This window comes from Zalophus californianus, chromosome 15, assembly GCF_009762305.2.
Source record: "Zalophus californianus isolate mZalCal1 chromosome 15, mZalCal1.pri.v2, whole genome shotgun sequence".
Taxonomy (NCBI): Eukaryota; Metazoa; Chordata; class Mammalia; order Carnivora; family Otariidae; genus Zalophus; species Zalophus californianus.
The window spans coordinates 76,316,971-76,343,652 of record NC_045609.1 but is presented as its reverse complement, the minus strand read 5'-3'; the positions used below and the strand labels follow the sequence as shown (position 1 = coordinate 76,343,652).

The 26,682-nt window shown below is 43.1% G+C and overlaps 1 protein-coding gene and 1 long non-coding RNA gene across 3 annotated transcripts in view; both read left to right on the top strand.

Annotated features, from left to right (window-relative positions):
- Window positions 1–352: 352 nt before the first annotated feature.
- Window positions 353–13,959, top strand: LOC113921045. Its single transcript, XR_003519485.1, has 2 exons — window positions 353–505; window positions 13,740–13,959. It is a non-coding gene; the product is annotated as an uncharacterized LOC113921045 (long non-coding RNA).
- An 8,860-nt stretch (window positions 13,960–22,819) lies between these two features.
- Window positions 22,820–26,682, top strand: part of CACUL1 (CDK2 associated cullin domain 1) — a 78,062-nt gene continuing 74,199 nt past the window's right edge. Inside the window, exon 1 of one of the 2 annotated variants that reach the window (XM_027591570.2) lies at window positions 22,820–23,658. In XM_027591570.2, the coding sequence (XP_027447371.1) occupies window positions 23,292–23,658 (367 nt within the window). In that variant the 5' untranslated portion in view covers window positions 22,820–23,291. The remainder of the gene's footprint in view (window positions 23,659–26,682) is intronic. The other variant, XM_027591566.2, reaches the window with a different exon arrangement.

Below are 26,682 nucleotides of genomic sequence, written 5' to 3'. Positions count from 1 at the left end.
TACAGGGATATGTTATCAAAACCATCTGGGGACTACTGAAGTACACAATATGTGGTTCCCATATATTCCTTCTCTAATTCTTACCAAATTCTTTTTCCTCTCAAAGTGGAAATGGCTCAGAGAGGTTGACAGTGGCAGTGATGGCTCCTATTTGTTCTTGCGTCCCTTGTTCATTCCCTATGGGTGGTCCCTTCCCACTTTGGCCTTGGCCTTATGACTTGCCTCGGCCAATACAGCAATAGGTACTATGTCATAGTCAGAGGCTTGGAAAGTGATTGTGAGTTGGAGCTTGCGTCCGCTCTTACTGTTGGACCTTCTGGCACTTAGTAAGCAAGCCTACTGTAGTCTCAGAAAGCTGAGAGACCGTGAGGAGAGTGGCTGTGGACATCCCCACGGAGGCCTGGGGCCTGTGCATGGGACCACCCCAGACTACCCAGCTCTGACCAGCTGGCCCTGATCAGAAGAACTGCCCAGATAGCCCATGGAGTCATGAAACAGTAGAAAGGTTTGTCATTAGAAGTCACTAAGTTTTGGGGCGGGTGGTTACATGAAAAAAGCTAAGTGATACTCAGGGTAGGTAGATTATAGGGTCTTTCACCCAGTTTAGAAGAGTTGCAGTCCAAAATATGGATGGTCACCAGCTGAGATGGTTTCCAAAAGTCTTTGCAGCTTTGTTGTCTTTGCACATATTAGCACATATTGAGCACCTACCAGATGCTCAAACACAGTTGTTGAGTGAAGATGGATCATAGCAAAGACCCATCCAGCATTTCCTAAATATGCTTACCTGGATTATTTTACTTAATCCTTCACCCCAAATATGCAGTAGGTACTATGATGACTATGCCCATTTTAAGATGGGGCAACCAAGGCTTAAAGAGGTTAAATAACTTGCCCAAGACCAGACAATTGAGAGCAGCCAAATTGGGATGTGATCTCTCCCATATGTCTGCCTTTGCAGGACCCACTTGGGGCCTGTGTGACACCACATATTCTCAACTGCCCATCCTTCTCTACTGGATGAATTTGGATAAAAGCTAGAAAGAGCAGTTTCAGAGCCCGTCTGTTGCTCCTGTTGTATTCAGGACGCGCATCCTGCTGCTGCAGGCATGCAGTGGTGGATGAGGTCTGATCACTTAGCTCCGAGAACCCCGTTTCTCATGAAGGTGCAGCTGTGGGCCCTGCCTGATTGAGAAGAGGTCATGATGGAGGTTGTTAGGAGTAAATGACACACAGCCCAGGAGCTGGCAGCTTCCAGCGCCACTACCTGGGAAGAGAGCCAGGGTGCCCCTGAGGCTTGGGCTCACTGAAATCTAATTGATGCCAACTGCCTTCCCTGGGACCCAGGTGGTGCCCATTATGCAAAGAGACCAAGCCAGCTCGGTGGAGGATCTATGCCAGGCAGGGTCGGCAGCCAATAGCTTTCCCTACTGGCGGTCTGTGTGAGGCCTTCTGTCTGTCCATCCTCCCGCCATCCATCCTCGGATGGACAGGAAAAGCACAGATTGAGTTACCCTGGTTGGAGCTGTGCACAAGCTGCCTGGGGTGATGGAGGCACTTGGGCTTTGTGAATGGCAGATCCCCCTTGAAGGGAGTCGGTCTGGCAGCTTCCGGGCAAGGGCTATAATAGTAACTGGAAAGTGTGCTCAGAGCTTTAACATGAGGTTATTCTTTTAGTCCTTACAGGGGATGATTTCCCAGTTTCCTGTGCCCCTGCACCCTGTTATTCTCCGTCATGGTGAACTGTTTACTATGATTATTTTGTTTGCTTATTTATTTGCTTTTTTAATCTGCTCTTCCTCATTGGATATGAAGCCCCATGAAAGTGGAGACCTTGTCTTTTTCTCCATGACATCTCCAGTTATGGAGGTAGTAGATGCACAATAAAAATGTGTTAGGTGAACTCTTCAAGACAGACATTATTCTTACTTAATAAAACAGAAAACTAAAGTTCAGGAATGTTGGGTAACTTGCTTAAGATTACACAACTAGTGAATGTTAGAAAAATTCTAACCTGGGTTTGACTGACTTTGAAGCCTGTGAGCTTTCTCTAAAATGTGAGGCAGGTACCACCTGTGGTAGGAGAGAGAATTTAGTGCCCAAACACATTTAAATAATATTGAGTCATAATGCAAAAATCATTCCTTTCCACTTATCTTTCAATCCTGATTATCTCAAATAATTTTTCCAAAAAAGAGCAGGCCCCCAAGCTTAGAGCCGGACTATCAGCATGAGGTTTGGCTATGAGAAGCAGAAAGTTTGAAAAGTTTGGTTGAACAAATAAGGTCTGTTTCTCTTTCAGTGTAGATGAACCATAGGCAAGCAGCCCAGAGTTGGAAAGGCAGTTCTACGATTGTCAGGAACCCAGCTTTCTACTCTGTTGGTCTGGCACCTTTATCATGTAGAGTATACTTCATAGCCCAAGATAGTTGCCACAGCCCTGGCCATCATGTCCACGTTTTAGCCATCAGGAAGAAGGGAAGATCCTGCCCTTTTCATTAAGGGCCACTTCCTGGAAGTCATGTGTAACAATTCATTTTACATTCCTTGGCCACTGGAGAATTTTATTTCTACTGCTATGTGAGGATACTGGCTTTCACAAGGTCCATGGGCTCATTGCATTTGGCAGAACCTCCAAGATTGGAAGCTTTGATAAAATCAAGAAGTGTTCTCTGCTGTTGGACAGGCTATAAAGTAGGACTTGTTCTATGGCTCTGGGCCCAAGACTGATGAGGACCGGGAGTCAATCTGTATGGGGCTGTGTGAGGGAGGGCTGTGAGGGGCAATTTCCTTTCCTCACCATGGTATGTATGTGTGTGAGGGGGGTGGGGGCGGGAGGGAGGGGCTGCTCCATTGTGTTGCTCCCCTCATTGTGCTACCAAGCCCAATGAAGGGGAAAGTTTTCAAAAGAATCCCTTGTAGGGATGAGGGTGCCCGAAGGAGGGGGAGCCTGGCACTCCCTCCTGATGAGATAGTGCTCAGGCCTGGGACATGCTGATCTCCAGATGAGCCTCGTTGAGCAAGGGGGGAGAGGGCTGGAGAGAGGTGGCAGGGTAAGGGGCAGGCACCTGTCTACCGATGTGTGCTCTGAACACCCAGGTGTATGATTTTCTCAGGAGTCCGGGGGACATGGTGGGAGGTGGCTGCCCCAGGGCCAAAGGACCCCCGCAGTAACAGGCTGTGGGTATAAATGCCAGTAGGGGCAGCTTAGGTGTGTGGTGGAGTGGAACCGGCTCACTCAGAGAGCTGGCAAGCAGGCGACCTCTTGGATCCAGGAGAATTCAAGCCTGCACCCACAGGAACTAGCATCTACAAGCTGCCCCCAGGAAGGATTAGCCGGGCAGGCAGCACCTCCCAACCCAGAGAAGACCGCAGTGTGCCAGTGCCAGCAGGAGACCTCTGTCCTTGCCCTGGAATTGCCGAGTCCCAGCCCCCAATCCCAGACAAGCTGGAGAAGGGAAGGGTTTTCTCAAAGGTACACCAAGCTCCCCTTCACTCCTAGGTGTGGGGAGGAAGTGAAAATAGACTGCTTGTCCTCACTCTGCTCCCCAGCCCCCAAGCTCAGTTTTGATGGGGAAGGAATGACCTTGGAATCAGATAAGAAAATAGCGTTCTAAAGCAGACTGGGCTGTTTTTTTTTTTTTAATAGAGATTAATAAAAATTTTATTTCTCCACAACTTTCAAGTATGGTTCAAAATGCTTGGTAATTATTTTTTCCTTAACTAAATTGTGAAATTCTCAAGGGCACAGAGTGCATGTTTTATATTTCTTTGGAACCTGCCCCAACTTCCACTAATTTAATGGGTTTTGCCATTAATCCTTTAGACTTAATGTTCATTTAATGCTTTTGAACAAATGAATGAATATCAGAGTAGATAATTTTTTATTGACTTTATATCTTGTCTTAAAAATTAAGTGAAGATTGTTAAACTTCTCTCAAAAATATGTTTTGGGTTTTGGAAATGTTCATTGCCAGGTTCAGGTTTTTTTTTTTCTTTAAATTTTTTATTGTTATGTTAATCACCATACATTACATCATTAGTTTTTGATGTAGTGTTCCATGATTCATTGTTTGTGCATAATACCCAGTGCTCCACGCAGAACGTGCCCTCTTTAATACCCATCACCAGCTAACCCATCCCCCCACCCCCTTCCCCTCTAGAACCCTCAGTTTGTTTTTCAGAGTCCATCGTCTCTCATGGCTCATCTCCCCCTCCGATTTCCCCCCCTTCATTCTTCCCCTCTTGCTATCTTCTTCTTCTTCTTCTTTTTCTTAACATATATTGCATTATTTGTTTCAGAAGTACAGATCTGTGATTCAACAGTCTTGCACAATTCACAGCGCTCACCATAGCACATACCCTCCCCAGTGTCTATCACCCAGCCACCCCATCCCTCCCACCCCCCCACCACTCCAGCAACCCTCAGTTTGTTTCCTGAGATAAGAATTCCTCATATCAGTGAGGTCATATGATACATGTCTTTCTCTGATTGACTTATTTCACTCAGCATAACACCCTCCAGTTCCATCCACGTTGTTGCAAATGGCAAGATCTCATTCCTTTTGATGGCTGCATAATATTCCAGTGTGTGTGTGTGTATGTGTGTGTGTGTGTGTGTGTGTGTGTGTGTGTATCACATCTTCTTTATCCATTCATCTGTCGATGGACATCTTGGCTGTTTCCACAGTTTGGCTATTGTGGACATTGCTGCTATAAACATCGGGGTGCACGTACCCCTTCAGATCCCTACATTTGTATCTTTGGGGTAAATACCCAGTAGTGCAAGTGCTGGATCGTATGGTAGCTCTATTTTCAACTTTTTGAGGAACCTCCATACTGTTTTCCAGAGTGGCTGCACCAGCTTGCATTCCCACCAACAGTGTAGGAGGGTTCCCCTTTCTCCGCATCCCCGCCAACATCTGTCGTTTCCTGACTTGTTAATTTTAGCCGTTCTGACTGGTGTGAGGTGGTATCTCATTGAGGTTTTGATTTGGATTTCCCTGATGTCGAGCGATGTTCAGCACTTTTTCATGTGTCTGTTGGCCATTTGGATGTCTTCTTTGGAAAAATGTCTGTTCATGGCTTCTGCCCATTTCTTGATTGGATTATTTGTTCTTTGGGTGTTGAGTTTGATAAGTTCTTTATAGATTTTGGATACTAGCCCTTTATCTGATATGTCATTTGCAAATATCTTCTCCCATTCTGTCGGTTGTCTTTTGGTTTTGTGGACTGTTTCTTTTGCTGTGCAAAAGTTTTTATCTTGATGAAATCCCAATAGTTCATTTTTGCCCTTGCTTCCCTTGCCTTTGGCGATGTTTCTAGGAAGAAGTTGCTGCGGCTGAGGTCAAAGAGGTTGCTGCCTCAGACTGGGCTGTTTTAATGAGGAAAAGGATCTGAAAGCTCTGAAATATGCCCGAGACCTTGTTAAGGGATGGAGAAGGGGTACTCAGCAGAGGCTGGATCATTCTTTTATTTGACTTATGTACTTACCATCTATTTACTATGTGCTAGTCACTGCCAGGTGCATAGGTCCCTGCACTGGCCAGGGGGTGCGGGAGACAGATGATGGATGATAAACCCACACTCCCAGGGTGGGCAGTGAAATGGGCTAAGGAGGATTTGGAAGGAGATGAAGGGAGGTAGCTGCCTCTCTGAGGAGGGGATCTTGAGCAAGGGCTTGAATGAGCAAGGGAGGAACTCCTGTGACTGTTGGGGGCTGAGGTCAGAGTTTTCTCCCCGTTTCCTACCAGAGGAAGCCTCACCAGCCTGGTGGGGTGTCCCCGAGGGTGTCAAAGCTGGTGATTATTAGAATCTCAGATTGCCAAGCCCAACCCTGGGATTTTGATCCAGTTGCTTCGGAGATAGGCCAGAACCTTCCCAAAAGCGACTCCTCTGATTCTGATCATCTGAAGATCTGAGAACCAGATGGACTCAATGATCACATTTGCTGCTCACCATGTACCTGCTGGGTTGAGGAGGGAGCTGGATTTGAGAGCTCTCACTGTGTATCAGGAGTGCCCTGCTAAGCACTTTGCTAGCATTATCTTTTATATCTATCTATCTATCTATCTATCTATCTATCTATCTATCTATCTATCTATCTAAATATTTGCAAGAACACTGAGGTAGGTACTATTCTTCTACCCATTTTATAGATGAGGAAACCAAAGCTCACTGATATTAAGTCACTTGCTTGATATCACAAGATGGCATGTGGGGGCAGTAGGTTCTGACCCCAGCATGAAACTGCGGCTGTACCTTCTCCCTGCAGAGATGACATAAACACTCACTAAAGCAGGAACCAGCCACCCAAGGCAGGAATTCCAAGTGACAGATAGGAGTGGACCATGCACAACTTAAGAATTTGGAGGGATAAATAAGCCAGCAAGGTCTGGATAGGGAGGAATAAGGGCTGGATTGTCCCCAGTGGGGAGCTAAGCCTGGGAGAGGAGGAGCAAGCAGAAAGCAGTGCCTGAGAGCAGGGACAGTCGCCCAGAGAGAAGCAGAGACCAGATACCACAGGGCCCTTGGATGTGGAGTGGAGGTAGTACTGGCCTTGGTTCCCTATGGCAATCTGGACCCTCATCCCAGCACAGAGGGAGATAAATGGAGCCTGGGGGCCAGAGTTTGCCTGGAAACAAATATCAAACAGTGTAAAACTAGCGGTTTCATGTTCATCATATCTAAAAATAGTAATTCAGTACACAACCAAAATAGAAAAAGTTGTCTCCCTGAGTCTTTGTGATGGGCACTCAGGAACCTGTGTCCCTCTGCCCTCCTCCCTTGCTGTGTCTCCAATTGTTTGCATGATGCTTCAATGTACTTTGTCTCCAAAGTCCATGAGATCTCAGTAGCCTCATGATAAATGCTTCTGCTAGTTCGAGTGGTTTCTGTTCCCTGCAATCAACATACCCTTGTCTAGCACAGAAATGATGAATCTGGTGTCCGGTCCAGGCCAGTTGAGATGTGGGGGTGGGATCATGCAGGGCGACCTCTATTAGGAAGCTGGAAATTAAGAGATGGAATTTGAGCCATGTATAGAAGACAATGCCTGCTGCTGTGACAGATAAAGCCTGAACCCTTAGTCACTTAACACCCTAGAAGTTTACTGCTTTGTTTACACCATGGTGTGTGCGTGTTTCTGGTCAGGCGTGTTCCTTCATCCAGGAACCCAGATCCCTCTGTGTTGTGGCTCCTCCTTCCCTCCTGTGCTTAGCCAGGACTGCGCCGAGCCTGCGGGAAGCATGTCTGCCCAGATATGATGATGATCCCTTCCGCTCACTTGCCATTGGTGAGAATGAGTCGTTGGTCATACCATCGCACCAAAGTGTAAGGGGGCTGATGCTGTGGAAAACAGTCTGGCAGTTCCTCCAAAGGTCAAACACAATTACCAAATGACCCAGCAATTCCACTCCTAGGTATGTACCCCAAAGACTTGAAAACAGATGTTCAAACAAATGCTTGTACATGAGTGCTCATAGCAGCACTGTTCACAATAGCCCAAAGGTGGAAACAGCCCACATGTCCATCAACAGATGAATGGATCAGTAAATGTATGGAGATCCATACAACAGAATATTATTCAGTCACAAAAAGGAATGAAGTATTGGTATTGCTACACTGGTATATGCTACAACATTGGTATATGCTACAACGAGTATTGGTATACGCTACAACATTGGTATATTTCCGGGTGAACCCAGAAAACTTATGTTAGGTGCAAAAGGTCATGTACTGAATGAACGATTCCTTTTGTTATAAGAAATATCCAGAATAGGTAAATCTATAGAGACAGAAAGCAAATTGGTGGTTTCAAGAGGTTGAGGGGAGGGAGGAATGGGGAGTAATTGCTTAAAGGGCATGGAGTTTTCTTTTGGGATGTGGAAATGTTTTGGAACTTGATCTAAGAGGTGACTCATAACACTTGTGAGTGTATGGAGTGCTGCTGAATGGTACATTTCAACACGTTAATTTTATGTTAACATGAATTTCACTTCAATAAAATAAATGCAAAGGGGCTGGGAAATGTCATCCCAGGGACAGCTCCACACTCCCAAAGGGTGTTGGGTGCCCTTGGTGACCAGTTAAGCATCTGTGTGCATCTTTCTTCATCTCTCCCCCAGAACACATCACCTCCCCAAAGGGGATAATTCAAAGACCTCCCAGGTCACCGTATCCAGCTTAAAGCTGAGGATGTCCAGTCCTCTCTTGAGTTTAGATGTGGCTTCCCTTGCTTTGGTATCATATAAACTAAAAGGACAAGTTAGCTGAATCCCCCACCTTCACAGCCAATACATGGAGGTGGAGAAGAAACAACAGGGCTACAGTACAAACTTATATTCAGAAAGGGGAAGACTGGCAGACAGAGAAGCCCCTGGCCCCTGGCACTTGTGAGCTCGGCTGGGCAGGCCCTGAGGCGGGTGGGACAGTGGGTGGAGAATTTCCCTGATTAGACTCTATTCAGATTTCTGGGAGGAGCTCCCTGATCCATTGTTCTTTGTGGCCCTGACTCCATGCACTGGGAGATTTTGCCTTGACCATTTATCTCCAGGGCCACATCTAAAGTGAATGTTGGAGAGTTTGCCCTACTTTGCAGCCAGGCAGTTGCACAAGCCGACTTCCTGCCTGCACAGTCTCAGGGCCCCAAGGGTTGTTTAATGCTTGAACAGTCAAAATATTGGCTAGTTTGGGCTCGTCATTTCTTTGGCAATGAACCACATGAAAATCGTAGTAGGCTACTTACGAGATACCAAAAAAAGTACATTGTGTATGATTTTAGTTATATGAGAATAGTTATCAAGAATAGGCAGAATGAATCCATGAGGACACCTTGTGTTTGATTGGAATCCCACGGACGAGAAGACTCAGTGGGGCTAAGTCACACGGCCACCAGTTTGAGCAGAGGCAGGACTAGAACCCAGGTCTCCAAATGTATAGCCCGGAAGCTCGCTCTCACACTTGGCTCTCACGGGCAGTTTCCAAATGCAGCTTTTTCTTTTGGTGCTTTTAATTAGCATATATGAAATACACTGCCAATCTAATTTAATTATAATTAGGTAACCAGAAGGCTGATTATGTTGTAAATTTAGATTAAAGAGCTGTTGTTTCAATTAGGTTTGATGCTAAAATGCTTTGACACTTTTCCTGGCCTCATGGAAAGTTCATTAAATAATTTCCCACTGACTCGCATTTTGCCCACAGGTCTGGGGTGGTATTAACTGGACTAAGTTTCCCAGGACACCCCCAGTGTGGTGCAGATTTGGTACCTGGTAACTACCCAGTGATGGCAGGGGCCACCAGATGCTACAGAGCTGTTGTATCAGGGTACTTTCAGCCGCCTGTAATAGAGGGTCAAGCCTCAAGAGGACTTACAGTCTCACACAATAAGACATATGGAGGTATGCAGGTCCAGGGTTGGTTAATTGGCTTTCAAAACATCCTTGAGGACTCAGGCTCATTTCATCTCCCTGCTCTACCAACTTCAGCATGTTGGCTTCTGTTCTCGGGCTTGTTGCTAAGGGGCTATGTGACGGTTGCTGCAGCCCCAAGCTTTCCCCTACCCCCAGAAGGGGACATTCCTTCCCTGCGTCCCTTGAGCCTCCATCAGCCTTCTCATGGCTCTTTGGCCAGGACTGCAGAGCAGGTCCATCCCTAAGTCAACCACTGTTCCTGAGGAGTCACCCTGACTGGCTCTGGCGTAGAACCTTTCTGGGAGCCCGGGGTTGCCTGATGCCTCCCAGCAAACTAGTAGAGGCTGTGGGGACAGGGAGTGGCTGTTAGCTGGGCTACCAATGGTCCTTGCCAGAAGCCTGTGTGGCCACACCCTAGGCATACCTGGCTGAACTCCGCTCGGGTTCTTGACTCTCCATCAGATATCTACTGTCTCTCTATTCCTGAGGTCTAAGCTTTGGCATTGTTTGTAGGTGGTGTTGGCAGTATGAGGTATGGTTAAGCAAGAACAAGGATGAAAAAGAGAGGACATTTTAGAAGATGATCAAGCCAACCAGAAGATGAGAGAGAAGTGCACATAGCCGTGGCCAAGCCGCCCCAGTTGTCTCTGGGGGAATATGGGGAGCTCTGCCTTGGAAAGATGGTATCACAGAGAATGGGTTTGACCTTAAGCACCTCAAGTAATGCTCCCAGTAGTCCTCTGAGGTATTATCTGACCCAGACTCTACTGTTCTGCCATACCAGGCTGCCTCCAGAAGTGACCATCCTCTTGCTGGTGGGTCACCTGAGGCTCCTACTTCCCCCTGCTGCCATGCATGGCCCACTCATGGACAATTGAGTGTGGGGGACATGTGGATAGTTTCTGGGGTCAAACTCCTCGTGCTCGCGTTCTAGCTCCTCTTACCCCTGACCTTGGGAGTTTCTTTAAGCTCTCTTAGCCTCAGCCTCTTCATCTGTAAAAACTCTATAGCGTTCTTGTGAGGATTAAATGAGATAATCCATAGAAAATGCCTTAGCACAGAGTCTAGCACAAAGTTAATAGGCAATGAGTATTTGCTATTTTTATCACTGCTCTTAGTAGCCTTAATATTACTATTATTATTATTATTCATGGTATTCTGGGCCACGTGGAAAAGCTGGCAAATGCTCTGGCCATCATGACCCCCATAATCCTTTTTAGCATTGGTGTTAGGGTAGTTCTGGGCAGAGAGAAAAGGCAGCCCATGCTGGCTGGAAAAAGCCCCTGGTATGGCCTGGCACATAGTAGGTACACAATAACTATTAGTTGCTTTCCCTGCCTTAAAATTATACAAACAGCTCAATGGCCTTCCATTCTCTCCTGTCAAGGCTTCAGAGTGATACTTAAACTGTCACCTTGGAGACAATGTGCTCCAGGAGAGAGGTTTCCATTTTGAATCACTGATGACTGCTCAGGCAACCTCCATTTTTTAAAAAAATCATGTTCCTCAAAATGTGGGGGCATCTGAAGGCATCAAAGTTGAACAATGGATCCCCATAGCTATAAAAGGTTGCTCCAGTCTCAGAAAGCTAAAAATATAAAATCCTCGATGGTAAGTGTCCTTTTTGACAGTCCTTAATGGTGTTTTGTTGCCTTCTGAAATGAATTTTGTTCTTTCATTTGGCAATTAAACACATGAGTAACTGGCTGAAGTCCAGTGAATGGCCAAAGGAGATTAGAGTCTCTGCAGCTCTCCTAATGGTTTCCATCTGTGTCTAAACGGGATTAACTTTACAGCTTTTTAAAAATCACTGGTATCAGTTCATCCAGTTTTCCATTTTCCCATTTTTACAGAACAATAAGGCAAAAACATGCAATTTTCATAAACATATACCGTTGACAGATAATGAAACGGAGTTGCCCAAACCGACCTGTTGGCTGGCAGGACGCACTTCTGTGCCAGAGCTGGAAATGTTTGCGTTTAGAGTATGAATGGCAGTTTGGGATATAATGTATGAAAGTGCTGATTATGTGTGAAAAAAATGGAGTTGAGACCCATTTGTAGCTGCCCCTTCTTAAATGACAAGATAGATACTAACTCCTACCAGATGATTGGTGTGGCCTCTAAAAGGCCCTGGCCTCTGCCCATGGCTAATCCACTGAGGATGCTGGCCCCATGATCACAGATCATCTTGGTCCAACCACCTGGAATGCCAGTGAGAATTGCCCAGACTGACCGGCCATGAAGAACCAGGTGTTTTGTGCTCATTGCTGCCAACCACAGATATACCCACAGCACCTGCCAGTGCTGGCTGAGGGCGGAGGGCCAGTCCTGAATTTCAGCCACAGGGAGGGCCTCACTTCCAGGCCACAACTGAACTGTGTTGGGCCCAGGTGTTCCCTTCCCCTAAGGCTCCACTGGGATTGGGTACACTGGACCTTTCAAAGCTGTTTCATCACTCAACATGCCAACAATGACTTTTAATAAACTTTCTGAATTTTCATCTCCAAAGTTCCCTGTAACCTTCTCCCCTGACACACTCCTTCACCCCACTCCTCCTTCACAATCCCTTTCACTGCTGCATGAGCAGCACGTTCTTTGATGTATTTTTTCTTCAAGTTTTCCCTCCAAGTCTTTGCTTTAACCCAGTGTTGCTCTTCTCTGAGCGAAGGTTCTCTGCAACCTCTCAGGGAGACACATGTTTCTCATACCCTGTGTTTCTTCGATGGGGAGGTGGTGTTGGCATCTTTCTTGTTCCTTCCTTCCCCCTTGTGAGGCCCACTGAGGCACATACCATTGAAGTCATCCACCCTGCTCCTGCATGGTGACCGTCTCTGGGTTATTAGCACCCCTCACTTTTGTTTCTGGATGACCTTTATCTCTATGTCAACCCCTGCCATCATTCCCAATGAGGGAAACTTCAACATGCATGTGGGTGGCCCTTCCAGTCTTCTGAACTCTTACATCCCCAGCCCTCCGACCAGGCCCAAATCTAATATTTGCAGCAGGAGTACAAATGGAGGCTCATCTGTATGTCCCGATATTTAAATGTTATACATCCAGCTAACGTATCCTATTATGTAACATATATCCTATTCCCTTTCCCTGACACAAAAAAAGGTACATGTAAAGTTATGGTAAAATATCAAAGATGACAGAATTGAGCTGCTTTTGTATATGTCTGGGCACTCTTTATGGGAGCTTATTATTTGCATAAGTGATAAAATGAAGTCATACATAATTCATAAATTATATTTATTCCATAAAAGTTAATTTTCTTGCCTTCATTTAAGTAATTTACTAATTATGTTATAATCAAGGCTTTCACATAATTTGTGTTCTATTGAGAGTAATGACTAATTAGACAACCTTCTGGGGACATTGTGGTTCTTAGGGTGTTTTTCATTTATTTCAAAGTGGAGAAACTATGTTTGGCTGAGGTTGAAGCAGCTAGAATTGTCCATTGAATTCTTAAAGCAATTCTTGGATTGGAAGGGAACCATGAGTTTACTATATCACATTCATATGATCATGATATATCATGAGTCTATAACATTTTGATGGGGTTAAGTTGTATATGATCAATTATTGTCACAGAAAATAGGATAAAATATTTTAATCTCATTATATAAATTGCTAATCACCAATATCATGAGTTTCATTGTCTCTTGAAAGAAATACCAAGGTTCATACAGTATTTTAAAGTAATTTCCTTTTGAATTCTCCAGTGCTGACAATAGCACTATGTTTTTAATTTGTTAAAATTTTTCTCCAGGTTACATTTTGAGCTGTAACAGTCCAAAATAATCTCTATAGAAATTAGTTTGGGGAAATTTTGTCTGACTTTCCTTCATAGTCATGCAAACTTTTTTGTTTCCTTTAAAAATTAAAAAAAAATTAATGCTTTAGGAAGTGAAATAGACAAACTTAACTCTGGTTTTCTTTTGTCAGCAACAGTTTATAACAGATAGCAATGGGTAGAGCAAATACACTGTCTACAAATACATTTTCTACTGAAGACTATACTTCACTCATATCCGAGGGTCTTCTATTGCCTTACTTAACTCTTAAAGTGCATCTCATCTATCTTGTCTAAATTAAATCAAATTGCTTTAACACAGCGAGTAACTCTAAGCCCATGAATTAGAACATGAAAATGGACAGTTGGCACAACTGGGAAATGTTACTTTGTTGTGCCAGAGTCCATTGCATTAATGCCAAGTGGAAGGGATTTCAGAAGTTAATTAATTTGTCTTCTCTTTCAGTTAAGTGCTTCTGTTGCTCAAATCCTCCCTGCACTCTGATATATCTCTGTTTTGTATGTAGGTGGTGGGCATCACCCAGAAGCCTTCAAGCATCCAGGAACGGTCACTTGTTTTGAGGACGTGGGTGTAGAGAAGCAGTACCAAATTGGTAATTCAAACAATTTCTACCTTTTGGTTATGACCTATCCTGCTGGTTTCTTAATTAAAGGACAGACATCCTTGCAGTAGCTCTTTGACCTCACGGAGACTTCTCATCAATAAACAACTTTACCTTCTCTATAGTCATCTGCCCCATCTGGTCTTTATTTTCTCATCCAGCTTGAAGTCCCTGACTGATTCATCATTTCTATCACTCACCCAACTCTCCTTCCATTGCATGCATCTGATAAAAACCCAGCTATGGATGAGCATGATCATTTACCCAGGTCTGTATCAGGGTGGCTGAGTTATCCTTGAAAACTTTCCTTCCCTCACCTTCAGTATTTAATGCATGGAGTCCTGTCCAGCCTAACTCCAAAATCAATCTGCAGTCCACCACCTCTTTCCATGCCCACTGACATCCCCTTAGTCCAAGCCACCATCATGACTTGCCTTAAGTATTTGCATAACTCTCCACTTGGTCTCTCTGTTTGCTCTTTCCTTTCCTACGAGGCCATTCCCCCTCAGGGCAGTTGGACACCCTTATAAAACAAAAAGCACATCACAGCACGTCCTTACCCCTTTTCTGTTCAAGCAGAAACACTAAATCCTCGACAGGACTTACAAGGACTTGTATAACCTGGCTATCTCTTCCTTTTACCTTTCCTCCATAGGCCATATCCCCTTCCCTCTCCTCCACTTGAGTCTCATTACTTTCTTTAGGTTCCTAGATGATGGCAAATGCCTTTTCCCATGTTGATTCTCTTGCCTGGAATGTTCTCTCCCTAAATTGCTGATTGATGAACTTCTACCCTTCTTTCATCTAACAGAAATATGCTTTTTCAGAAAAATTCTCCTTGATCACGTGAAGTAAAATAATTTTCTGTTGTGCCCTCTCATAGCATCTAGTATTTTCCTTCACAATGCTTTGCCATACTTTGGCTCATGTGGTTAATTATTTAATGCTTGACACTTCAGTGGAATGGAAACTCCATGGGAGGCAGAAACTCTTTGCCTGTTTACTCTCCTAGCCCCAGCATGTGCCTGGACACAGAAAGATTTGTGAATGACTGAGTGGAAGGGGTACGCCTGCAACAAGGTGTTAATAGAAAGAACTCTTATTCTATGGCCTCCTTCAGCCTAAAGTCATTTTCTTCAGCTTCTAAATTCACCATGTTTACAGAGAGAATCTACATCATTATCTGTTTCCCTGCTAGGATGGAATTTAGGATTCAGATGCTAAGATGTAAAAGGAAGGAACAAAATCTATGTGGAAAGAAATACCGAATAGAGAATACTCCGCTGAGTGGCTACACATCTTCACTGTAAGCAGTAATCTCAGTGTGCAACTATTAAGGCTTGAGTTATTTCTATGTCTCTAATCCTCTTGCCTTCTAATCGAGATCATTCCAATAGCTTTGCTTTTAGACTTCCAGTTGCATTATGCATCACAAGTCATTTCTTTGTCAAATGCTATATTGGTCCATTATAATCTCCTAGGGATTAAAAAAAGCATTCTTTATCCTAATACAGTTTATCTCTATCAAAGTCATGTTTTTAAGTTTTCCGTGCTAATGCCTTCATGAAATTAATAGTAAACTTAAAGTAAAACAGCAATTAAAATAAATCATTTATATGCTGTATGTTGTCTACCACATCTTCTTTGATTCAGTTCTTACTTGACAACTTAGAAGAGGCATGTATAGTCTGTGGATTTTTTCACATAATTTTTTCCTGTCTCCTTTCCTTTTCCTGCTCACCTCTGAGCAATGTCATCCTTTACTAACAATGCAAGAATTAGGAGGGTAGAATAGATAAAAACATGTAAAAATGGCAATAATAAACTTTGCTTTCTCTTAGGGAAAAATGTATCTCACTGCACAGATCATGTTTTAAGAGTTGACTAAAGGGGCGCCTGGGGGGCTCAGTCGTTATGCGTCTGCCTTCGGCTCAGGTCATGATCCCAGGGTCCTGGGATCGAGCCCCACATCAGGCTCCCTGCTCCGTGGGGAGGCTGCTTCTCCCTCTTCCACTCCCCCTGCTTGTGTTCCCTCTCTCACTGTCTCTCTGTCAAATAAATAAATAAAATCTTAAAAAAAAAAAAGAGTTGACTAAGAAAAAAAAAAAGAACTGTTGCTATGAATAAGATTTCAGGTAGACTTCAGCTAGTCAGGCATGGATTTATTCAAAAGTATTGAACAATCACAATGAACTATTCCATGGGAAAAGTGACACGAAGGTATTTAAAGCCAAACAAAGACTAATTCCTAGTGACAGAGTCTCTGTGCCTCACCCCCTCCAAGTTTTAACTATTTTAGACAATTAGGCATATATTTATCTAATCAGTGTATATACAATTTTGCTTAAATATATTAATTAGGGAGGTGCTAATGAAGGGGGAGGAGTGGAGAGGCTGGGATGAGGTTATGTAGTGGATAGACTCCAGGAGATTAGGGACTTGGGCTGATAATGGGCATTGCTGCATACCCAGCACCTATTTAAACTTCACCACTGGACCCCAATTTTTGTTCTTGTATCCATTGTTCACTTCTCAACCAATGTACTTAAGGAGAAGCTGATCCCACTCTGGGCTCTAGGAGTGGGCCTAATTTTCCAGAAATAAATCCATACCCTTTTTGGTAAATGGCTCTGGAATATGTCTAAATGTCATGTGCATCACTTGTGGAAGGAGCCAATGAGGCGCTGAGAGGAAGTTTGCTGAGGGCTTCTGGGAAGGAACTTGCTTGCTCATAATAAGAGAGCTACCTGAAGTTATGGGCCCTCTTCTTCTTCTTTAAAAGATCTTATTTATTTTGAGAGAGAGAGAGAGAGATCGTGAGCACGGGGAGGGGAAAAGGGAAAGAGAGAATCTCAGACTCCATGAGTTGGATGCAGGCCTTCATCTCATGACCCTGAAATCAGGACCTGAGCCCAAATCAAGAGCCATTTGCTTAATTGACTGAGCCACCCAGGTGACCTGGACCCTCTTCTTGACATCTTATCCATGTATAAAAGGCCCAGGGCTATGACAGCCATTTTACCAACAGCCTGAGGATGAAACTTATGAAAGAGGAGATCAGGACAAAGTCCAATGCAGAGAACAGAGCTGGAGCCCTGGCTGAACCACACCTTACCTTTGTCCTGCTTAGACCTTGTCAGTTTGGTGTCCATGAATAGCCTTGATTTTTATGCAATTTTTACTTGAGATATGTGTTTCTGGGAGCCAAAAGGAACATTTTAATGTACAATCCCAATTTATATTTTTTCATGTTGTGTTTATTTTTCAAAAAGAATTTATTTATTTGAGAGGAAGGGAGGGAGAGAGAGAGTGCGTGCGCTTGCATGCAAGGAGAGTGGCAGAGGGAGAGGGAGAAGCAGGCTCCCTGCTGAGCAGGGAGCCCGATGTGGGGCTTGATCCCAGAACCCCGGGATCATGACCTGAGCTGAAGGCAGATGCTTAACCGACTGAGCCACCCAACTCAGGTGCCTCTGTTTTATTTTTTAAAGTTTAAGAATTTTTTTTCTGATTATAAAAATAATACACACTCATTGTAGAGAATATAGAAAACATTGAAAGATACAAAGAAGATAAACCATAAACCCATTATCCTTAGATAACTGCTATTAGTATTTGAATCAGTCTTCTCTTTGTGTATACAAACTTATGACGCAGACTGGCCAGGTCCGAGGACCCCAAGAGCAGGTCCCACACCACCAGCCAAGAGGGTCCCTGGCTTTGCACAGGACGGAAATCAAATGCAAGCCAAGAGGAAGTAAGAGCAGAGTTTACTGAAGACATAGAACAGATACAGAATGTCCAGGAGACTTAAAGGGAGCAGGGTCTCGTCTTGGCTCAGGGGTCTGGAGTTTTTACTGAGGGTGGTGGTATGGTGTACATGTATTCTCAGGCATCCAGGAACTGGTGGAACAAGGATGAGTGCTCAGGTGTCCTCTATAAGTCACTTACGCCCTGGAGCCAGGGCTCTTGGCCTCAAGGTGTTTGGGGTCAGTGGCCTTGGAGAAGTTTATGACCCTGACTGGTCACTCCTTAGATGTTATGTATTGTGCTGGAAGACTCCAAAGAAATCATTAACTCCTGACATTTACAAGAACATGCGTTAAGTCATGTGTAAGGCAGAGGTGCAGTTCCTAGCGAGAAAAGAAGCAGGAAAAGGAACAAAGAAAAAGATGGCTTCCCTCCCCCCCCCATGGGGTCCTTTTATATATATATAAAGATACATATCTTACATATATATTTTATATATATATATCCTGGTTTAATGAAATGGATAACCTAGTGGGAAATAGAAACCAACCAACCAACCAACCTAAAAGCCAAGCAAATAGATTAATACCTGCAACCATGGGAGCTTGCAGTAATTATTGACATGTGTTGTAACTGTCCAATGTTGGGTCAGTGGTTGCTAGTAATGTTATTCCCTAACTCCATATCCTAGAACAAATCATCTAAGATTTTAAGCTAATAACTATTAAAATATGCTTTTATTATAGCATATTCTATATACCTATTAAGATGTAAATTACATTTACATATTATATATAAAATTATGCTTTTACATGTGTAATGTAAAAAATAATGTCTCATAATGTCCATAAAAACAACCAGTTATCAATACACTCATTTGGTTTCCCTTTGGTAGGTGGTATTTCTTTCTTATTTATGGCAAGTTGCACCCTGTTAGTGATTGTTTTGGCCCAGTCATCATTCGATTTTTCCCCAATGGTGTGTTTAATTACAACTAAAATGAATGCCTTATATTGGTTGTTTTGGCAGTATACATATGAAGGGTTCAGTGTTCACCAGAATGTGGGGTAAAAACCTCTGGAGTAGGGCCTTGCTAGGATGGAAGCTGCATTGCTAAGAGAGTACCAATCCCTTAAATTCTAAATGTTTTCCAATTTCCATTATGATTTTCTGACCCATGAGTTGACTGGAAGAGTAGAAATATGAGGGTTTACTAGCTGTCTGTTGGTTATTGATTTTTGGTCAGAGAACGTGGTTGCTATGATACCAATCCTTAGACATTGTAGAGAGACTTGCTTTATGACCTAGTATGCTCAATTTTTTGGTCAACTTTACACATATCCTTGTGTATATTTATTCTGTGGTTGCTGAGTGCAATGTCCTATTTGTATTCATTAAATCAAGCTTGGTAATTGTGTTATTCAGATCTTCTAGTTCCTTAAAGATTTTTTTATCCTCTTAATCTATGTATTAGTTTCCTGTGGTGCTGTAACAAATTACCACGAGTGATCTGGTAAACAACAGAAATTTATTCTCTCACAGTTCTGGAAGGTAGAAGTCTGAAATCGAGGCACTGGCAGGGTGAAATTCTCTGGAAACTCTAGAGGAGAATCCATTCTGTGCCTCCTCCAGATTTGGGTGCCTGTTGACATTTGAGTGGGAATGTGGCTCCATCACTCCAGTCTCTGCTTCTGGGGTCACATTACCTCCTGTTTTGTCTTCCCACATCTCCCGCTGCCTTTCTCTTAGGAGGACACTTGTCATTGGTTTTTTGGCCCACTTGGCTAATCCAGGAAGCTCTCATCTCAGCTTTAATTACATCTGCAAAGACCCTCTTTTTTTTTTTGAATTAAGAATTACTTTATTAAGTACTTAGAATGCACTTAACTATATATACAGCAGTAAAACTACCACTCACATCAAGATATTGAACATTTTACAGATGAATGCCATGTTATTTACCACATAAAGCTTCTTAAATGCTACATCTTACAGTTTTATACTTTGTTATAGCTTAAATTCTGATAAAAATGTTGCTCCTTATTTCAATTTCTATGCTTTAACAGTTTTCATTATCTTTAAACTCCTTTATCCTTTGTTTTACACAAATGTAAACCTCCAGGTTCAGAGACTGATTTTTGACCGAATTTGAATCTTTTTAACAGGGATATTTAGCCTGTTTATGAGCGTGATAATTCACCTGTTATCTCTGTTAGTCTATTTTATGCTAATTTTAATGTTTCCGTACTGTTTTTGTTTTTTCACCATTTCCTCTCCTCTTTTATCTGTAACACTTATCTCAACGTCAAATTTACTTAGAATGAACTACTACATGAAGTGGTTACTACTGATTTTCCCTAGGCAAGATGTACATAAAACAAGGTTTTCATCTACCACCTCCCCAGTCAGGGATTTGGAAATTTTCTTCACATTGTCAGCATTAACATTATAAACAAACTTGTTACTTTTCCCCCCTCTATAATTAAAAATAAAGGACACAAAACTGTACCAATTTCCCATTTTATCAGATTAACACTTGGAATGCCTTTACTCTAGGTGTCCTGTCCACCACAGTAACAAAGCCCTTTTTATTTATTTAGCTGAAGAGCATGCATATCTTTATCTACATTACATACTAAAAACAGTACTTACTTGCTGTCTGCATTGAACATTTAGCACACCTTTTCGGTTTAAAACAAGACAAACTGAAATTTTAGACCCAACTCAAGAATTTATCTTTGCATTTAGTTTTATAACCCTACATATAACAATTTAATCTTTAATGATATTTAACTAGCTTTAAGGCTTACCCGCCATTTTTTTTTCATACAATTGCCTCACTACTCGAGTTGTTTTTGTGCTCTGCAGTAACATCATTTAGCAAATTTTTCAAGAATGGTATTTGGCTGATAAACTTTCTTAACCCCTGCATATCTAGGAATGTCTTCCAGTTGCTTTCATTTAGAAACGATAACTTGGCAGGATATATAACTCTTAGTTCAAAATCATTTTCCCTTAAAGCTGTAGATACTTTCGGCATTTAGAGTTGCAAGAGAAAAATCGCGTCAGTCTGACTTTTACCCCTTTACAGGTAACCTGCTTTCTCTGAATACTTGTAGAATTTTTTTCTTTATTCTTCCAGTTTAAAAACGTCACTGGGCTAGGTCTAGGTGTTGCTTTCTTTTCGTTGTTTTACTGATACTCTATGAACTTTTTCTATTTGCAGATTTAGTTCGTTTTTCGAATCTGGAATATTTTCTTCAATTAGGTCCTTATTGTTTCAGCTTCATTTGCTTTCCCGTTTCAGGTATTCCTATTACATGTAGATTGTACCTCCTGGATCGATCCTGTAGATTTCTCTTCTTCTCTTTTATTTTTCCTTTTTTTCTGCATGTTTCTCTTGTTTTGCATTTACTTCGGTAATTCGATTTTGTGACCGATCAGGCTTGCACATTTCTGTTATCTCTCTCTCTCTCTCTCCTTTCCAAGCGCTCGGACACTAGCCTCTTTATCAATGAGCATAGATCTTTAAGCTCCTGTGTTATATGATGCTCAAACCTTACTCTCTCTTTGGTTTCCACTGCTATATCCGTTTCAAGAGGCAGCATTTTCTCGACTGTAAGCTGTTTCTTCTGAACTCAGGTATTACGACCTTTTGAACAACTCTTCTTGGCAGTGGGACCAAAAGTAAAGATTAAAGGAAGCCTTCTGAAGCCCCTTACAAAAAAGAAAACCAACGTCCAAAATGGTTCTCGTCACGTCAGCATTGCACGCCTCACGTCCCGCAAAGATCCTGTTTCTAAAATAAAGTAAGATTCACAGGTTCCAGGGATTAGGACACAGATATATCTTTTTGGGGGCTACTATTCAACCCACTGCAATCTATGAGAGAGAGATGTGAAAATCACCTGCCATGACGGTAGATTTCTCTTCCTTCTTGTACTTTAATGAACTTTTGCTTCATATATTTTGTGACCATGTTATTAGAGATATAGCTATGATTTGTATCCTCCTTGTGTATCGAATATTTTATTATGTAGAAACCTCTTTATCTCCAGTCACAGCCACCCACCCACCTATATAAAAGTCTATTGATGATAAACTCTGAGTTGTTGTTTGTCTATAAAAGATTGTAATTTGTTTTGCTTTTCCATCCTCTTTTTTTTCTGGGCACAGAATTCTCAGGTTACATTTTTTCCACCCGTAGCATTTTACTCAATTATCTTTCACTGAAGAAAATATTCCAAAAATTTCCCAGGGCCAGAGAATTAGTATAGTAGGCCCATGTAATTAAAAACATGCACCGCTTCAAAAAATATGTGCCACTAATATGTGGGAGCACTGTCTAGAACTAAATCATTGTTAAGTGACAAGTGAACAGTCGCATTAAGTATAGCACAGAATACACTGGGAAAACATATGTAGAAAAGCCCAAATAAATGTGGACATTGAAATACATCCGAGATAATGATTTTTCAGCAGCTGAAGTGATTCTTCACATTAATTACACATCTGTGGAAATAAAGATTCATTATCTGCTAGAGTAAATAATAACAGGTTTTTCTAGTCAACTTTATCACCAGTGGGTAGAATGAGCTATAAACACAATAAACAATAACATTTGTTCTCCTGTAATATACTATTGCTATAATGTGAGAATGCAGGGAAATTAAAGAAATTATAGTTACATAACCTCTCCCCTTTCCCTTCAGGACTCTCACACATAATCCCAAATTTGTAGTCAGGTTTGTTGAACACTGTGTGAAGCTTGGCATTTAAAAATTTAAAATTCCTGGCCTCAGTGTATAGAGGTTAAGGAACTTGGAAAAAAAAGTCCATGAATAGCTCAAGCGCATTTTTTTTTAAAGCCGCCTTGCTATGTTTCGGTTTTTATTCTTGGTTTCGAAAGTTTCGGTAGTATGGGCTGAGACGCCCACCAGCAGACCCGTCAAGGGCCACCCAGGGCAGTCCCACCCTTTTATAACGTGCGAACCCAGGCCTCTTGCGGCCTCTTAGCTCCGTGTCAGCCAAAGGCCCGGGCCGCGAGCCCCTGTGCGGTACGAAGACCCAGTAAATCCGGCGGGCGTACGAAAACCACCACAGAAACGGGAGCCTGTACCACAGCGAACGCCAGAGGATCTGGGGCGCATCTTCAGGAGCGGGCCAGATTCCGGTCGCCCTGGTAACCAGACACAGAACGCGCGTGCGCAAACCCCCTTGTCACGTGGGGCCGGACCGGGGGCGGGATCGACGTCTGCTCCTCCGAACCCGGAGCCCCTCCTGTCTCAGCTCGGGGCCAGCTGAGGCGAGCCAAACCTTTGCCCTTTTGCGTGAGGGTGACTCACCGCTCCTGCCCCTTTTTGCTTTGCTTTCTCCTGGCTCGTTCCTCGCACCACGTGCCCTCCTGGCCGCTCCCCCAGCTACCCTTTCCAACCGCCTGTTGGAAGTTGCTGTAAAATGTCGTGAGGGGCGCTGCCGCTTTACGGCTGCCTCTCCCAGGCTAGAGCCCGGGAGCGCCCACCGCCGTCAGCCCTGTTTCCAAGAGTCGGCCCGGCGGAGACGGAGAGACCCGGCGCGCTGCTCCCCTCCCCGCCGCGCCCGTGCCGGCCCCCGGCGATGTGAGCTCGAGGAGGCTGCGGTGCCCCCTGGCCCGGGGTTGAGACGGGCGGCAGGTGCCTGTGAGGCGGGCGGGTGCTGGGGGCCTGCAGGATGGAGGAAAGCATGGAAGAGGAGGAGTGGGGCAGCTACGTGGCGATGATGGACGACCAGAACCACAACAACTGGGAGGCCGCGGTGGACGGCTTCCGGCAGCCCCAGCCACCGCCGCCGCCCCCCTCGTCGATCCAAGCCCCTGCGCGAGAGCCGCCGGGGGGGCAGCTGCTGGCGGTGCCCGCCGCCTCGGTGGACAGGAAAGGCCCCAAGGAGGGGCTCTCGATGGGGCCGCCACCACCGCCAGAGGCCAATGGGGTGATCATGATGTTGAAGAGCTGCGACACGGCCGCCGCTGTGGCCAAGGCGGCCCCCGCCCCCACCCCCAGCTCCACCATCAACATCAACACCTCCACCTCCAAGTTCTGTGAGTCCAGCCTCTCCCCAGCAGCCTTGGCTTTTCTCCTCCCCACCCGGACGCCGAATCCACCCTTCTCGGCCAGCCCCGCTTCCTTTGTTTCAGGCCTGGGTCTCTCCTCCCCTCCCCTCCTCCCTTCCCCCCCTCTTTTGGTGTCTGCGGCCAGCGCCGGAGCGGCCCTGGCTTCTTGTGTTACCTGACCTAGAGAAGCAGCCTGGTGTGCACACAGCCCCAAGTTCTCCTGCAAATGCGATCTTTATCACAGCTGGCTGTCTCGCAACATTAAGAAGCTCTTCTCCGTTCCCCCTTCAAAGTTTCGCCCTCAAACGTGAGGGGAAAATAAGGCCTTCTGAGTTTCGTTAGGGAGAACCTTTTTTTTTTTTTTTTTTTTTTGTAACCCGATTGAACTGTGGCAATTGTGTTCTTGTGCTTTTAGCTAGTCTGCGTGAAACAACTCGGGAATTAGAAAGTTGACCAATATCTACATCTCGTTCTTTCCCTTCCTCAGTGTACACCTTCTGCGTCCTGATAGGGAAATGTAGGAGTTGTTTCTTGGGTCACACCAGTGCGGTGGGAGCGACGTCCGTTTTGAAGCTAATAACATATACAATTACTTTTCAAAGCCTACACTCATGAGAATAAGCCATTTAGCATGTGTCCAAGTCCAAGATTATGTTGAATGTTGAACTTTATGTTAGTGATCTGCCTTGCCTTAATGTTCAATTGCGAGCAGAAAGATTGAAGACCAAGATCTGTTTTGTAATCCCAAACTGCCCCTAACCAGGAGGTATGCTTCTATAGCTACGGGAAAAAAGTGCTTTTGCTTTGAGTGGGTTTTTTTGGAGGTGGTGGTAGTGGTGAAAAGTGACCATGGCAGCCAGATTTTACTCTCCTATTAATAACTGCAGGATTTGAATAGCATCTGGTAAAGCAACTGGAGATTTCATTTCTGGTTACTAATTTTATCAAGCGGTACCAGTAATTGTCCAATTAGCTGTGCAGAGAAAATATCTGCCTTGATTCAGATATACAATTACAGCTTTACACTTTCATTTTTTTGGTGGGTACAAGCACATAATCTAATTTATTTGCCTTCAAGGTAAAGCTTTGGTCAAGGACTTTCATGTGTAGGTATGGTTGGTAAGAATTGGATATGGTTGTTTTTTTATCATGCATATGTGAGAATAATATAGTTTGTCTATTGAAGTCTATATATAGTGAAACCAAGCCTTGGACAGAGTGGCCAGGTGACTTATCTAAATGCTGACAGAAGCTTGTTTAGTGCTTACATGGTTCATTTGAAGAGTTCAGAAAACACCATCAAATTAAGAGCAGAAACCAATGAAATTAGGAACAAAAGATTTGCTGAACCAAAAGATTGTTCTTTGAAGATTAATAAGCTAGACCTCTGATAAGATTGATCAAGAAAAAAAGATGCAAATATAATTAAGGGAAAAATGGGAAATAACTACAAGCATGAGAATTTTTTTGTTTTTTATTTTTTTTAAGATTTTATTTATTTATTTGACAGAGAGACACAGCGAGAGAGGGAACACAAGCAGGGGGAGTGGGAGAGGGAGAAGCAGGCTTCCCACGGAGCAGGGAGCCTGATGTGGGGCTCGGTCCCAGGACCCTGGGATCATGACCTGAGCCGAAGGCAGATGCTTAACGACTGAACCACTCAGGCGCCCCAAGCGTGAGAATTTTAAAAAAGAATTTTATGAACTGTAGGTTAATAAATATGAGAGCCTAGATGAAAAGTATAAATTCTTAGAAAAATACAAGCTGAAAGTTGGTGTCGGAAGAAATGGATGGCTTGAATTAATATTTAACAAACTGACATGGTAAAGACCTCCACTTTCAAAAACTGGGCTGAGATCAGTGAGTTGCATTGAACTTTAACAATTCCTTTTTACAAGTTGTTCTGGGAAATAGGGAAATAAAAAGATGCCTAGCTCAATTTATAAAGTTAGTGTTAGTGGAATCTTGATTTTAAACCTAGATAAGGACGATATGAGAAAATTATAGATGTTTCAGTTATTAGCATAGATAGGAAAATCCTACTTCATGTCTGTGTAAAAGAAATCATGATCCGTGGAGTTTAAGAATGTAGATATGATTCAACATCTATTTACTATTAAGGTAATTTATCACATTAGTAGACTAAAGGAGAAAAATCATGATTATCTTGATACCATAAAAACATTCGATAAGATTCAACAACTATATATGATAAAAACTCTTAGCAAGCTTGGAATATGAGGTAACTAGATTGAGGTCATTACCAAAAACCTCTAGCAAATAATAATACTTAATGGAGAAATTTTAGATACATTCATTTAAAGATCAGTTACAAGGATGCCCTCTATCACTATTGTTGTTTAACACGATAAGAAAAGTCCTGGCTAACACTACAAAGGGGAAGAATAAATATAAGGATATGAAGGGAAGCATAAAAACTCATTATTTGCCGATATTATCACTTACCTAGAAGAACCATTAGAATCCAGAGAAACTATTAGAACTAGTAAGAGTTTAGCAGGGTTACTGGATTGAAGATCAAACTACAAAAATTAGTGGCATTTACTACACTAGCAATAACCAACTAGGAAAGGTAATCAAAAGTAAATATTGTAATAAATAAAAACATCAAAACTGTAAAGTCTCTAGGAATTAACACAAGAGTACATAAGAACTTTAAGAAGAAAACTTTAAAACTTTAATAAGGAACTAGAAGAGGATCTAAATAAGGAAAAACTTTCCATGTTCTTGGGATATGTTTTATTATGAGGGTCATTTTTCTCCATTTTGATCTATAAATTCGATTAAATTGCCATCAAGATTCCAGTTGGTTTGTCTGACAAACTGAGTAACCTAAATCTAAAATTCATATGGCAGATGGGATAAAGTTTGTGAATAGCTAAAGCAATCTTTAATATTTGTTTTGGTGGAGCTTGCCTCATCAGAAATTAAGATAACTGTTTCAAGGCTGTAGTAATAAGAACTGTAGTGTCAGTGCATGAACAGAAAAAT